The 16570-nt window shown below is 47.5% G+C and overlaps 1 protein-coding gene across 1 annotated transcript in view; it reads left to right on the plus strand.

The window, feature by feature from the left end:
* SNX27 (sorting nexin 27) overlaps positions 1 to 16570 on the plus strand; it is a 31388-nt gene that overhangs the window by 4101 nt on the left and 10717 nt on the right. The window contains exons 2-8 of the mRNA XM_059490236.1: positions 3983 to 4214; positions 5627 to 5819; positions 8156 to 8220; positions 9460 to 9564; positions 10649 to 10727; positions 13287 to 13450; positions 15555 to 15644. Coding sequence (XP_059346219.1) covers positions 3983 to 4214; positions 5627 to 5819; positions 8156 to 8220; positions 9460 to 9564; positions 10649 to 10727; positions 13287 to 13450; positions 15555 to 15644 — 928 coding nt within the window. The remainder of the gene's footprint in view (positions 1 to 3982; positions 4215 to 5626; positions 5820 to 8155; positions 8221 to 9459; positions 9565 to 10648; positions 10728 to 13286; positions 13451 to 15554; positions 15645 to 16570) is intronic.

The following is a 16570-nucleotide window of genomic DNA, read 5'->3' on the forward strand; positions in this document are numbered from 1 at the left end:
TATTTTGATATTCCAATATTCCAATATTTTAATATTCCTATATTTCAGGGTTTTTTTTAGTAATCCTGCCTTCCAATATTTCAATATTCCTATGTTTCATTATTCCAATATTTCAGTATTGCAATATCCCAGTATTCCAACACTGCTGTATTCCTATTTCCCTATATTTTAATACACAAATATTCCCATAACTCAATGTCCCCATATTCCAATATCTCTATTTTTCAATATTCCAGTATTCCAATTTTCCAATAGCCTTACATCCCAATATTTCAATATTCTAATATATCAATACTTCAGTTTTTTAGTATTCCTGCCTTCCAATATTTCAATATTCCTATATTTCAATATTCCAATGTTTCAATATTCCAATATTTCACTATTTCAATATCCCAGTATTCCAACATTGGGGATTCCTATTTCCCTATATTCCAATAATTTAATGTTTCTATATTCCAATATTCCAATGCTTCAATATTCCAATATTTCAGTATTGCAATATCCCAGTATTCCAGCACTGGTGTATTCCTATTTTCCTATATTTTAATGCACAAATATTCCCATAACTCAATGTCCCCATATTCCAATATCTCTATTTTTCAATATTCAATATTCCAGTATTCCAATTTTCCAATAGCCTTGCATCCCAATATTTCAATATTCCTATATTTCAATATTCCAATATTTCACTATTTCAATATCCCAGTATTCCAACATTGAGAATTCCTATTTCCTTATATTCCAATATTTCATTATTCCTATATTTCAATATTTAAATATTCCAATATTTCAGTATTTCAATATCTCAGTATTCCAGCACTGGGAATTCCTATTTCCCTATATTCCAATACACCAATATTCCCATAACTCATGTCCCCATATTCCAATATCTCTATTTTTTAATATTCAATGTTCCAGTATTCCAATTTTCCAATAGCCTTACATCCCAATATTTCAATATTCTAATATATCAATACTTCAGTTTTTTAGTATTCCTGCCTTCCAATATTTCAATATTCCTATATTTCAATATTCCAATGTTTCAATATTCCAATATTTCGCTATTTCAATATCCCAGTATTCCAACATTGGGGATTCCTATTTCCCTATATTCCAATAATTTAATGTTTCTATATTCCAATATTCCAATGCTTCAATATTCCTATATTTCAGTATTGCAATATCCCAGTATTCCAGCACTGGTGTATTCCTATTTTCCTATATTTTAATGCACAAATATTCCCATAACTCAATGTCCCCATATTCCAATATCTCTATTTTTCAATATTCCAGTATTCCAATTTTCCAATAGCCTTGCATCCCAATATTTCAATATTCCTATATTTCAATATTCCAATATTTCACTATTTCAATATCCCAGTAATCCAACATGGGGAATTCCTATTTCCCTATATTCCAATAATTTAATGTTTCTATATTCCAATATTCCAATGCTTCAATATTCCAATATTTCAGTATTGCAATATCCCAGTATTCCAGCACTGCTGTATTCCTATTTTCCTATATTTTAATGCACAAATATTCCCATAACTCAATGTCCCCATATTCCAATATCTCTATTTTTCAATATTCAATATTCCAGTATTCCAATTTTCCAATAGCCTTGCATCCCAATATTTCAATATTCCTATATTTCAATATTCCAATATTTCACTATTTCAATATCCCAGTATTCCAACATGGGGAATTCCTATTTCCTTATATTCCAATATTACATTATTCCTATATTTCAATATTTCAACCTTTCAATATTCCAATATTTCAGTATTGCAATATCCCAGTATTCCAGCACTGGGAATTCCTATTTCCCTATATTCCAATACACCAATATTCCCATAACTCAATGTCCCCATATTCCAATATCTCTATTTTACAATATTCCAGTATTCCAATTTTCCAATAGCCTTGCATCCCAATATTTCAATATTCCTATATTTCAATATTCCAATATTTCACTATTTCAATATCCCAGTATTCCAACATTGAGAATTCCTATTTCCTTATATTCCAATATTTCATTATTCCTATATTTCAATATTTCAATATTCCAATATTTCAGTATTTCAATATCTCAGTATTCCAGCACTGGGAATTCCTATTTCCCTATATTCCAATACACCAATATTCCCATAACTCATGTCCCCATATTCCAATATCTCTATTTTTTAATATTCAATGTTCCAGTATTCCAATTTTCCAATAGCCTTACATCCCAATATTTCAATATTCTAATATATCAATACTTCAGTTTTTTAGTATTCCTGCCTTCCAATATTTCAATATTCCTATATTTCAATATTCCAATGTTTCAATATTCCAATATTTCACTATTTCAATATCCCAGTAATCCAACATGGGGAATTCCTATTTCCCTATATTCCAATAATTTAATGTTTCTATATTCCAATATTCCAATGCTTCAATATTCCAATATTTCAGTATTGCAATATCCCAGTATTCCAGCACTGCTGTATTCCTATTTTCCTATATTTTAATGCACAAATATTCCCATAACTCAATGTCCCCATATTCCAATATCTCTATTTTTCAATATTCAATATTCCAGTATTCCAATTTTCCAATAGCCTTGCATCCCAATATTTCAATATTCCTATATTTCAATATTCCAATATTTCAGTATTGCAATATCCCAGTATTCCAACACTGGGAATTCCTATTTCCCTATATTCCAATACACCAATATTCCCATAACTCAATGTCCCCATATTCCAATATTTCTATTTTACAATATTCCAAGATTACCCGGTTCCCATCTTTTGCTCCAGAAACCAAAAATTCCCGAGTCTGGCAACACTGAACCCCCCTCATTTTCCTCAGCTCTGTGAAAAATCCCAACTCCTGGAATTCCTGGAGGAGGAAACAATAACCCAGGAGTCCCAAAATAGCTCTGATTTCCCTTCCTTTCACGGGAGCAGCGGGATCGGGGCGGGAAATCCGCTCTCCCGGCCACCCCCGTTCCTCCAGAGGGAACTCCCCAAAATCCAGGCCCTGGAGGAGCTGCCTGGCTGGGTTTGGGGTGTTCAGGGTGTCGATTACGTGCAGGATTTCCTTCCCAGCTCCTGGAATTCCCAGCAGAATTTTTGGGGAGGTTGTTGTGCTCCTGAAGGATTCCTGCTGGCATTTATTTGGGGGATGTTTGGGATGTGGGCGCTCACCCGTGGCTCTGGCACTGCACAGCTCATCCCTATCCTGGAAAACCCCAAAGATCACCCATCCAAGGGTGTTTTCCGTGAAAAATCCACTCTTCCCCATCCTTATCCAACACCAAGGGATGCTCCAGGTCCTTTTTCCATCCTTCCCTCCCAGATCCAGCATCCAGCTCCCGCCTGTGCCTTCCCAGGCTCTGGAACGCTCTGGAATCTGCAGGGACAGACAATGGGAGCTGATTGAGCTCTTGATTAACACCCAGAGTGTCAAACATCACCAATCCACCAGGAAGAGAAGCTCCATGGGAACTCAATGGGAATTTGGGATATTTTCCTGTGCAGGAACGGGGTGAATGTGGAGGGAGCCACCCACAAGCAGGTGGTGGATCTGCTCCATGGGAATTCCATGGAAATTTGGGATCAGTTCCCTTTAGGAATGGGGTGAATGTGGAAGGAGCCACGCACAAGCAGGTGGTGGATCTGCTCCATGGGAATTCCATGGAAATTTGGGATCAGTTCCCTTTAGGAATGGGGTGAATGTGGAAGGAGCCACGCACAAGCAGGTGGTGGATCTGCTCCATGGGAACTCAGTGGGAATTTGGGATATTTTCCTGTGCAGGAACGGGGTGAACGTAAAGGGAGCCACGCACAAGCAGGTGGTGGATCTGCTCCATGGGAACTCAGTGGGAATTTGGGATATTTTTCTGTGCAGGAACGGGGTGAACGTGGAGGGAGCCACACACAAGCAGGTGGTGGATCTGCTCCATTGGACTTTGGGATATTTTTCCCTTTAGGAACGGGGTGAACGTGGAGGGAGCCACGCACAAGCAGGTGGTGGATCTGATCCGCGCCGGCGAGAAGGAGCTGGTGCTCACGGTGCTGTCGGTGCCGCCGCACGAGGCCGAGAGCCTGGAGCCGCCCGAGGAGCCGCTGGGGCCGCCCTTCTACGACTACAGCGAGAAGCAGGCGGTGCCCATCTCCATCCCCACCTACAAACACGTGGAGCAGAGCGGGGAGAAGTTTGTGGTGAGGCTCCTTTCCCCCCTGGGAATGGGGGGGAATCTGTGGGTTTGGCGTTTTGGTTGTTTGTGGGGTTGTGGGGGTTGTTGGCGCTCAGTAGCGGGGTTGAAATGTGGGATTTTTGAAATGTGGGACTGTTGGAATGTGGGGATGTTATGGTGTTGGAATGTTGAGGATAGGAATACAGGGCTGTTGGAATATTGGAATTTAGGAATATTGAAACAGGATTGTTGAAATATAAGAATATTGAAATACGGGAATATGGGACTGTTATGGTATGGGAATGTTGTAATATTGAACATAGTAATACAAAGTTATTGGAATATATTGGAATACAGGAATGCTGAAATTTAGGAATGTTGGCGTTTAGGGAAACAGGGCTGTTGGAATACAGGAATGCTGAAATTTAGGAATGTTGGAATTTAGGGAAACAGGGCTGTTGGAATATTGAAATTTAGGAATATTGAAATGTAAGATTGTTGAAATGTAAGAATGTTGGAATATAGGATTGTTATGATATAGGAATGTTGGAATATTGGACATAGGAATACAAGGCTGTTGGAATATTGGAATATATTGGAATATATTGGAATATATTGGAATATATTGGAATACAGGAATGCTGAAATTTAGGAATGTTGGAATATTGAAATTTAGGAATATTGAAACATGGGATTGTTGAAATATAAGAATGTTGGAATATAGGACTGTTATGATATAGGTATGTTGGAATACTGAACATAGTAATACAAGGCTGTTGGAATATTGGAATATATTGGAATGCTGAAATTTAGGAATGTTGGAATTTAGGAAAACAAGGCTGTTGGAATATTGAAATTTAGGAATATTGAAACAGGATTGTTGAAATATAATAATATTGAAATATGGGAATACAGGAGTGTTATGGTATGGGAATGTTGGAATATTGAACATAGGAATACAGGGCTGTTGGAATATTGGAATGCATTGGAATATAGGAATGCTGAAATCCCAAAGTGAGATTTAGCCTAAAATCCCAAAATCTGGGACTTGGGATGCAACATGAGGAGTTTGGGATCTGTCAGTGTCCCATGGGAGGTATCCATGATCCCAAATCCCGACTTTTGGGGCTGTGGATGAAACACGGGGAGTTTGGGATCTCTCTGCATTCCATGGGAAGGAGCCAGGAACTTAAATCCCAAGATTTTGGGCTTTGGATGGAAAATGGGTGGTTTGGGACCTCTCAGTGTCCATGACCCAGAATCCCAAGATTTGGGATTTCTGAAGCCCTGGAATGCCAGGATCAGCAGGGACACCCCCAATCTCCAGCTCAGCACATTCCCCTCCTCTTTCCCCAAACCCTTCTCTCCAGCAGGGCACGGCTGAGCTGTAGGGAACATTGGGGAACATTTGGGAATTTTGGGGGGCTCTTTCCCCAGGTGTACAACGTTTACATGGCCGGGAGGCAGCTGTGCTCCAAGCGCTACCGGGAATTCGCCATCCTGCACCAGAACCTGAAGCGCGAATTCGCCAACTTCACCTTCCCGCGCCTGCCCGGCAAGTGGCCGTTCTCGCTGTCCGAGCAGCAGCTGGACGCCCGCAGGAGGGGCCTGGAGGAGTACCTGGAGAAGGGTGAGCTGCTCCCAGAGTTCCTCCTGGACCCTAAATCCATCCTCGTCCCAATCCTGCACCCCAAAATCCGTCCTCGACCCTAAATCTATCCTCACCTCAATCCCGCGCCCCAAAGTCCGTCCTCGTCCCTAAATCCATCCTCGGGCCAATCACACGCCCCAAAATCCCTCCTTGTCCTTAAATCCCTCCTCGACCCTAAATCCGTCCTCAGCCCAGAATCCCTCAGCTCAAAATCCCTCCTCGTCCCAATCCTGCACCCCAAAATCCCTCCTTGTCCCAAAATCCTTCCTCAGCCAAAAATCCCTCATCTCAAAATCCCTCCTCATCCCTAAATCTGTCCTCAGGCCAATCCTGCACCCCAAAATCCCTCCTTGACCCTAAATCCATCCTCGGCCCAGAATCCCTCAGCTCAAAATCCCTCCTCGTCCCAGTCCTGCACCCCAAAATCCCTCCTTGACCCTAAATCCATCCTCGGCCCGAAATCCCTCAGCTCAAAATCCCTCCTCGTCCCAATCCTGCACCCCAAAATCCCTCCTTGTCCCAAAATCCTTCCTCAGCCAAAAATCCCTCATCTCAAAATCCCTCCTCATCCCCAAATCTGTCCTCAGGCCAATCCTGCACCCCAAAATCTCTCCTTGACCCTAAATCCATCGTCAGACCAATCCTGCACCTCAGAATCCCTTCTCAGCCCAAAAATCCACCCTCAGCCAAAAATCCCTCAGCTCAAAATCCCTCCTCAACCCTAAATCCATCCTCAGCCCAATCCCGCACCCCAAAATCCTCTCTCATCCCAAAACCCCTCACCCCAAAACCCCTCACCGGCATTCCCAGGAGGTGTTCCTGTTCCGTTTGTGGGTCTGCTCTGGGAGGTTTGGGGTGGTTGGGTGGGATTTTGGGGTGGATCCACCTTGGAGAGGTTCTGGATCCATGAGGGACACCAGGACATGGAGAACATGGGGTTAACGGTGACACTGGGGACAGGAGGTGACCCTGGGGACACTCAATCACCTTGGAGAGGTTCTGGATCCATGAGGGACACCAGGACATGGAGAACATGGGGTTAATGGTGACAGTGGGGACAGGAGGTGACCCTGGGGACGCTCAGTCACCCTGGAGAGGTTCTGGATCCATGAGGGACATCAGGACATGGAGAACATGGAATTAACAGTGACACTGGAGGTGACCCAGGGGACAGGAGGTGATGCAGGTGACACTCAGGGCACTGCAGGTGATGGCCTGATTCACCTTGGAGAAGGTCTGGATCCATGAGGGACACCAGGACATGGAGAACATGGAGTTAACGGTGACCCAGGGGACAGGAGGTGACCCAGGGGACACTCAATCACCTTGGAGAGGTTCTGGATCCATGAGGGACACCAGGACATGGAGAACATGGGGTTGATGGTGACACTGGGGACAGGAGGTGACCCAGGGGACACTCAATCACCTTGGAGAGGTTCTGGATCCATGAGGGACACCAGGACATGGAGAACATGGGGTTGATGGTGACACTGGGGACAGGAGGTGACCCAGGGGACACTCAATCACCTTGGAGAGGTTCTGGATCCATGAGGGACACCAGGACATGGAGAACATGGAGTTAATGGTGACAGTGGGGACACTCAATCACCTTGGAGAGGTTCTGGATCCATGAGGGACATCAGGACATGGAGAACATGGAATTAACAGTGACACTGGAGGTGACCCAGGGGACAGGAGGTGATGCAGGTGACACTCAGGGCACTGCAGGTGATGGCCTGATTCACCTTGGAGAAGGTCTGGATCCATGAGGGACATCAGGACATGGAGAACATGGAGTTAATGGTGACAGTGGGGACGCTCAGTCACCCTGGAGAGGTTCTGGATCCATGAGGGACATCAGGACATAGAGAACATGGGGTTAATGGTGACAGTGGGGACACTCAATCACCCTGGAGAGGGTCTGGATCCATGAGGGACATCAGGACATGGAGAACATGGGGTTGATGGTGACAGTGGGGACAGGAGGTGACCCAGGGGACACTCAATCACCTTGGAGAGGTTCTGGATCCATGAGGGACATCAGGACATGGAGAACATGGAGTTAATGGTGACAGTGGGGACAGGAGGTGACCCTGGGGACGCTCAGTCACCCTGGAGAGGTTCTGGATCCATGAGGGACACCAGGACATGGAGAACATGGGGTTGATGGTGACGCTGGGGACAGGAGGTGACCCAGGTGCAGGAATTCCCTTCAGGATGAGTTGGGATGATGGGAAATGGTTGCTGGGCTGCCCCTGGAGGGGACATTCCCAGGTCCTGGTGACATTCCGTGTGGCATTCCGTGTGTCCCACAGTGTGCTCCATCCGGGTCATCGGCGAGAGCGACATCATGCAGGAATTCCTGTCGGAGTCGGACGAGGTGGGTGACGTCATCCCGCGGAATTCCATGGAAAAAACCCTTCCATGGAATCGCCGAGGTGGGAAAACCCCTCCTGTCCAGCTGTCCCCAAGGCCACCCCTGGTCCCTGTCCCCAGGTGTCACATCCATGGGGTTTTGTGACAATTCCAACCGTTTTTGGTGCAATTGAAGCTTGGTCCAACTGAATTCCATGGGGAAACAGCTTTCCATGGAATCATAGAGGAGCCCTCAGAGCTCCTCAGGTCCTACTGTCCCCAAGGCCATCCCTGATCCCTGTCCCCAAGTGCCACATCCATGGGGTTTGGGGACAATTCCACCTGATTTTTATGGGATTGGTCCAGCAGAATTCCATGGGGAAAAACCCTTCCATGGAATCAGGGAATCACCAAGGTTAGAAAACCTCTTGGATCTCCTCATGTCCCTCTGTCCCCAAGGCCACATCCATGGGGTTTGGGGACAATTCCACCTGATTTTTGTGGGATTGCTCCAGCAGAATTCCACGGAGAAAAACCCTTCCATGGAATCACCAAGGTTAGAAAACCCCTTGGATCTCCTCATGTCCCTCTGTCCCCAAGGCCACCTCTGATCCCTGTCCCCAAGTGCCATATCCGTGGGGTCTGGGGACAATTCCACCTGATTTTTATGGGATTGCTCCAACAGAATTCCATGGGGAAAAACCCTTCCATGGAATCACCAAGGTTAGAAAACCCCTTGGATCTCCTCATGTCCCTCTGTCCCCAAGGCCACCTCTGATCCCTGTCCCCAGGTGCCACATCCATGAGTTCTGGGGACAATTCCACCTGATTTTTATGGGATTGGTCCAAGAGAATTCCATGGAAAAACCCCAAAGGCTTCCATGGAATGTCCAAAGCTGGAACAGCCCTCGGAGCTCCTCAGGTCCCACAGTCCCCAAGACCACCTCTGATTCCTGTCCCCAAGTGCCACATCCACAGATTTTGGGGACAATTCTGCCTGGTTTTTATGGGATTGAGGCACCCGAAGCTCCCAGAATTCCTCCAAACCCCACAATCCTTCAGGATCCTGGGAGTGAGCAGGAATTCCAGAGGGTGAATTGGTCCCAAAGCTGGAGCTCCCTGACCATCCCCTCAGGAGAAAAACCCAACCCCATCCCTCCTCCCACACTGAATTCCCACTGGGGGATTTTTAGGGAATCATAAATAACTGGAGAACCGGGAATTCCTGATTTTTTGGGGGATTTTCCCTTCCCTTTTTTCCCAGAATTACAACGGCGTCTCCGACGTGGAGCTGCGGGTGGCGCTCCCGGACGTCACCACGGTGACAGTGAGGGTGAAGAAGAACAGCACCACGGACCAGGTGTACCAGGTGAGCCCATTCCCACCTGGAATTGTCCTTCCCACTGGGAATTTCCATCCCCTCAACTCAATTTCCCCACCTCCACCTGGATTTTCCTGTGTTCCCACCTGGAATTTCCTTCCTGTCACTCAGTTTTCCTTTCCCACCTGGATTTCCCTTTCCTCCACCTGGATTTCCCTTTCCTCCACCTGGATTTTCCCCTTTTCCCACCTGAATTTTCCTTTCCTCCACTTGGATTTTCTTCTTCTCCCACCTGCATTTTCTTATTTTCCCACCTGGATTTTCTTCTTTTCCCACCTGGAATTCCCTTCCCGTCATTGAGTTTTCCTTTCCCACCTGGATTTTCCTCTTTTCCCACCTGGATTTTCCTCTTTTCCCACCTGGAATTTCCTCTTTTCCCACATGGAATTCCCTTCCCATCACTCAGTTTTCCTTTCCCATTCAGATTTTCTTCCCTTCCACCTGGATTTTCCCTTTTCCCATTTGGATTTTCCTCTTTTCCCACCTGGATTTCCCTTTCCTCCACCTGGATTTTCTCTTTTCCCACCTGGATTTCCCCCCATTTTTTGAGGGCTGGGATCCACTGGATCCATGGATTATGTGGAATAAAATAACACAGCGCAGACCCTTTGGAAAAAGGAATTGAAAATTCTGCTGGAAAAGAGTGGGAATTCCAGAATCCTGCAGATAAAAAGGATTTTGGGTGTGTTCAGGACGCATCCCATGGAATTCCACACCGTGGAACGATCCCGGATGGAAATTCCCCACTCCTTTTCCATGGGGAAATCCAAGCTGGAATTTCGGGGACCCCACAGCTTTGACGCCCCCAGGAACTGGGGAGCAAAAGGGGAATGAAGAGCTGGCCTGGCTGTGCTGGCAGAATTCCAACGGGGTTTTCCATGGGGAGATCCAAGCTGGAATTTTGGGGACCCAAAATTGGGGACACAACTTTGACACCCCCAGGAACTGGAGCAAAAGGGGAATGAAGAGCTGGCCTGGCTGTGCTGGCAGAATTCCAACGGGGTTTTCCGTGGTCAGGGAATTCCCGGCAATGCCCGGCTGGCGCTGATCCCGTTTTCCCGGCGTTTTCCAGGCGGTGGCTGCCAAGGTGGGCATGGACAGCGTCACCGCCAACTACTTCGCCCTCTTCGAGGTCATCAACCACTCCTTCGGTGAGCCCAGAATTCCCTGGGATTTAGGGGAAAAATAAAAAGCTGGGAAAAACAAAAAATGGAGGGATCTGCAGGTCTTTAGGGTGGGATTGTGGAATTTGTGGGGTTCCAGCCGTCGCAGGCTGCCCCAAGCTGGTTTTGGGTGGGAATCCATGGAATAACCTGGGATAGGGAAGGATTTCTCCCTAAAATCCCATTAAAGCAGGGAGTCCTGGAATGGTTTGGGATCCTTAAAGATCCTTGGGATCTTGGCGCCTCCCACAGTCCCAGGTTGATCCAAGCTGGTTTTGGGTGATTCCAGGGATGGGGAATCCATGGAATAACCTGGGATAGGGAAGGATTTATCCCTAAAATCCCATTAAAGCAGGGAATCCTGCAATGGCTTGGGATGGAAAAGATCCTCGGGATCTTGGGGCCTCCCACAGTCCCAGGTTGATCCAAGCTGGTTTTGGGTGATTCCAGGGATGGGGAATCCATGGAATAACCTGGGATAGGGAAGGATTTCTCCCTAAAATCCCATTAAAGCAGGGAGTCCTGGAATGGTTTGGGATCCTTAAAGATCCTCGGGATCTTGGGGCCTCCCACAGTCCCAGGTTGATCCAAGCTGGTTTTGGGTGATTCCAGGGATGGGGAATCCATGGAATAACCTGGGATAGGGAAGGATTTATCCCTAAAATCCCATTAAAGCAGGGAGTCCTGCAATGGTTTGGGATCCTTAAAGATCCTTAAAGATCATCGTGATCTGGGGACCTTCCACAGTCCCAGGTTGATCCAAGCTGGAATTTGGCACTCCCAGGGATGGAAAATCATCCTGGCTGGAAAAGCCCCCTGAGATTGAGGCCAGTCCCACCAAACTCCATCCCCCGGGTGCCACTTCCAGGAATTTTTGGGATAATTCCCAGGAATGGTGGCTCCACCCTGACCCTGAGCATCCCCTTCCACCTTTTCATGGGGAAACATTCCCAAATATCCAACCTGGACCTCCCCTGGCACAATTTGAGGGAATGTTTCCCTGATTTCCCAGGATTTCTCAGTGCAGAAATTGGCTCTTAACGAGTTCCCCCGCAAGCTCTACGTGCAGAACCACACCTGGGATTTTTGGGATGTTCCTCCAGATTTTGAGGGATTTGGCATCATTCTGGAGGCTTTGGGATCACTCTGGAAGGATTTGGGATCATTTTTGAAGGTTCCCTGTGAGAAAACCCCATTTTAATGCCAATTTCTGGGTTTTCCTGGAATCCCTGTCCTTTCCACACACTGACCTCAGCATTCCATGATTTTTCCATTAATTTTCCAATATTTTCCCCTGATTTCTGGGCCATTCCCAGCATGGAAATTGGCTCCCAACAAGTTCCCCCTCAAGCTCTACGTGCAGAACCACCCCTGGGATTTTTGGGATGTTCCTCCAGATTCCAGGGCTTTTGGAGGGATTTGGGATCACTCTGGAAGAATTCAGGGATAATTTTGGAAGATTTGAGGACAATTCTGGAAGAATTTGGGATCACTCTGGAAAGATTTGGGGTCACTCTGGAAGGATTTGGGGTCATTCTGGAAGGATTTGGGGTCATTCTGGAGGGATTTGGGATCATTCTGGAAGGATTTGGGTCATTCTGGAGGATTTGAGGTCATTCTGGAACAATTCAGGGATAATTTTGGAAGATTTGAGGACCATTCTGGAAGGATTTGGGGTCACTCTGGAAGGATTTGGGATCACTCTGGAAGGATTTCTGACCATTCTGGAATGATTTGGGGTAATTCTGAAAAGATTCGGGGATAATTCTGAAAGTATTTGGGACCATTCTGGAAGGATTTGGGACCATTCTGGAAGGATTTGGGATCATTCTGAAGGATTTGGGATCATTCTGGAAGGATTTGGGATAATTCTGAAGGATTTGGGATCATTCTGGAGGGATTTGGGGTAATTCTAGAGTATTTGGGGTAATTCTGAAGAATTTGGGACCATTCTGGAAGGATTTGGGATCACTCTGGAAGGGTTTGGGATCACTCTGGAAGGGTTTGGGACAATTCTGGAAGGGATTTTGGGTCATTCTGGAAGGATTTGAGACCATTCTGGAAGGTTTTGAGATCATTCTGGAATGATTTGGGATCACTCTGGAAGGATTTGGGATCACTCTGGAAGGGTTTGGGACAATTCTGGAAGGGTTTGGGGTAATTCTGGAATGATTTGGGACAATTCTGGAAGGGTTTGGGTTCACCCTGGAAGGATTTGAGACCATTCTGGAGGATTTGAGATCTGGAAGGTTTGGGACCACTCTGGAAGGATTTGGGGTATTTCTGGAAGGTTTTGAGATCATTCTGGAAGGATTTGGGGTCATTCTGGACGGATTTGGGGTCATTCTGGACGGATTTGGGGTCATTCTGAACCATTTGGGGTCATTCTGAACCATTTGGGACCATTCTAGAAGGTGTTTTTTGATGGTTTCCTGGTGGCAAACCCCATTTTAACGCCGATTCTTTTGGCTCTCCCGGAACCCCTGTCCTCCCCACGCCCCGACCCCGCCATTCCCCGGCCTGCGCGGGCTCTCGGGGCTGTGCCAGTGCGGAAGTTGGCTCCCAACGAGTTCCCCCACAAGCTCTACGTGCAGAACTACACCTCGGCCGTGCCGGGGACGTGCCTGACGCTGCGCAAGTGGCTCTTCACCACCGAGGAGGAGGCGCTGCTCAACGACAACGACCTGGCCGTCGCCTACTTCTTCCACCAGGTACGGAGCTCCCGCCTGCAGTTCCTCTGGAACGGCCCCTCTGGGTGGGGAGGACAACTTGTGGCGTGGTTGGGTCGCATGGTTGATCAGTCCCAAGGTGGGATGGGGTTTTTGGTTGTTTTTATGGGATTGAGATACCTCAAAGTTCTTGGGCCACCTCAAGGTTCTCGAGCCACTCCAAGGTCCTGCAGGTGAGGAAGTCCCACCTGGAATTCCTCTGGAATGGTCCTTTGAGTGCAGAAAATCCTTCATGGGGTCCTTGGGTCCCATAGTTGATCCTAAGGTGGGTTGGGTTTTTGGTTGAATTTATGGGATTGAGATACCTCAAAGTTCTTGGGCCACCCCAAGGTTCTCGAGCCACTCCAAGGTCCTGCAGGTGAGGAAGTCCCACCTGGAATTCTTCTGGAATGGTCCTTTAGGTGGGGAGAACACCTTATGGGGTCATTGGAACCCATAGTTGATCCCAAGGCGGGATGGGGTTTTTGGTTGTATTTATGGGATGGGAATCTGAAGATTCTCAGGCCACTCCAAGATCTTGCAGGTGAGGAAGTCCCACCTGGAATTCCTCTGGAATGGTCCTTTGAGTGCAGAAAATCCTTCATGGGGTCCTTGGGTTCCATAGTTGATCCTAAGGCAGGATGGGGTTTCGGTTGTTTTTATGGGATTGAGATACCTCAAAGTTCTCGGGCCACCTCAAGGTTCTCAAGCCACTCCAAGGTCCTACTGGTGAAGAATTCCCACCTGGAATTCCCACCTGGAATTCCTCTGGAATGCCCCTTTAGGTGGGGAGAACACCTTATGGGGTCCTTGGGTTCCAGAGTTGATCCCAAGGCGGGATGGGGTTTTGGTTGTTTTTATGGGATTGAGATACCTCAAAGTTCTTGGGCCACCCCAAGATTCTCAAGCCACTCCAAGGAATTCCCACCTGGAATTCCTCTGGAATGCCCCTCTGGGTGGGGAGAACTCCTCATGGGGTCATTGGGTTCCATAGTTGATCCCAAGGTGGGATGGGGTTTTGGTTGTTTTTATGGGATTGAGGCACCCCAAGGTTCTTGGGCTACCCCAAGGTCCTGCAGGTGAGGAATTCCCACCTGGAATTCCCACCTGGAATTCCTCTGGAATGCCCCTTTAGGTGGGGAGAACACCTCATGGGGTCCTTGGGTTCCATAGTTGATCCCAAGACATGATGGGGTTTTGGTTGTTTTATGGGATTGAATCCCAAGATTCTTGGGCCACCCCAAGGTTCTCGAGCCACTCCAAGGTCCTGCAGGTGAGGAAGTCCCACCTGGAATTCCTCTGGAATGGTCCTTTGAGTGCAGAAAATCCCTCATGGGGTCCTTGGGTTCCATAGTTGATCCCAAGGCGGGATGGGGTTTCGGTTGTTTTCATGGGATTGAGATACCTCAAAGTTCTCGGGCCACCCCAAGGTTCTCGAGCCACTCCAAGGTCCTGCAGGTGAGGAAGTCCCACCTGGAATTCTTCTGGAATGGTCCTTTAGGTGGGGAGAACACCTTATGGGGTCATTGGAACCCATAGTTGATCCCAAGGCGGGATGGGGTTTTTGGTTGTATTTATGGGATGGGAATCTGAAGATTCTCAGGCCACCCCAAGGTCCTGCAGGTGAGGAATTCCCAGCAGGAATTCCCGCCTGGAATTCCTCTGGAATGCCCCTCTGGGTGGGGAGAACTCCTCATGGGGTCATTGGGTCCCATAGTTGATCCATCCCAAGGTGGGATGGGGTTTTGGTTGTTTTTATGGGATTGAGGCACCCCAAGGTTCTTGGGCTACCCCAAGGTCCTGCAGGTGAGGAATTCCCACCTGGAATTCCCACCTGGAATTCCTCTGGAATGCCCCTTTGGTTGGGGAAAACTCCTCATGGGGTCCTTGGGTCCCATAGGTGATCCATCCCAAGGTGGGATGGGGTTTGGGTTGTTTTTATGGGATTGAGGCACCCCAAAGTTCTCAGGCCACCCTAAGTTCCCACAGGTCCCTGAGGATGAAGCATGAGGTGGCTCCTCCTCCTCCCATCCCAAATCCTGGATTTTTCCCAGATTTTTCCCATGTTTTTCCCAGATTTTTTCCCCATGCTTTTTCCCATCCCCAGGCCGTTGATGATGTCAAGAAAGGCTACATCAAAGCCGAGGAGAAATCCTACCAGCTGCAGAAGCTCTGTGAGCAGAGGAAGATGGTCATGGTGAGTGAATTCCCTGGAATGTCCCCATGGAATTCCTGCCCGTGTTTGTATCCCGGTGAATCCTGAATCCCAGTGAATCCCTGGGATCCCAGTGAATTCCTTGAGATCCTGGTGAATTCCTGGGATCCTGGTGAATTCCCTGAGATCCTGTTCCCTGAGATCCTGGTGAATCCCTGGAATGTTGGTGAATTCCTTGAGATCCTGGTGAATTCCTTGGAATCCTGGTGAATTCCTTGAGATCCTGGTCAATCCCTGGGATCCCAGTGAATCCCTGGGATCCCGGTGAATTCCTGGAATCCCAGTCAATTCCTTGAGATCCTGGTGAATTCCCTGGGATCCTGGTGAATTCCTGAGATCCTGGTGAATTCCCTGAGATCCCAGTGAATCCCTGGGATCCTGGTGAATTCCTTGGAATCCTGGTGAATCCCTGGAATGTTGGTGAATCCCTGGGATCCTGTTCCCTGAGATCCTGGTGAATTCCTTGGAATCCTGGTGAATTCCTGGGATCCTGGTGAATTCCTTGAGATCCTGGTGAATTCCTGGGATCCTGGTGAATTCCTGGGATCCTGGTGAATTCCCTGAGATCCCTGAGATCCTGGTGAATCCCAGAATCCTGGTGAATCCCAGAATCCTGGTGAATCCCTGAGATCCTGGTGAATTCCCTGAGATCCTGGTGAACCCCAGAATCCTGGTGAATTCCCTGAGATCCTGGTGAATCCCAGAATCCTGGTGAATTCCTGGCATCCTGGTGAATTCCCTGAGATCCCTGGGATCCTGGTGAATCCCAGAATCCTGGTGAATCCCTGGCATCCTGGTGAATTCCCTGGGATCCTGGTGAATTCCCTGGGATCCTGGTGAATCCCAGAATCCTGGTGAATCCCTGGCACCCCAGTGCATTCCCTGGGGCCCCGGTGACCCCCTGGGCT

The sequence above is a fragment of the Ammospiza nelsoni genome, chromosome 28, assembly GCF_027579445.1.
Source record: "Ammospiza nelsoni isolate bAmmNel1 chromosome 28, bAmmNel1.pri, whole genome shotgun sequence".
NCBI classification, from domain to species: Eukaryota; Metazoa; Chordata; class Aves; order Passeriformes; family Passerellidae; genus Ammospiza; species Ammospiza nelsoni.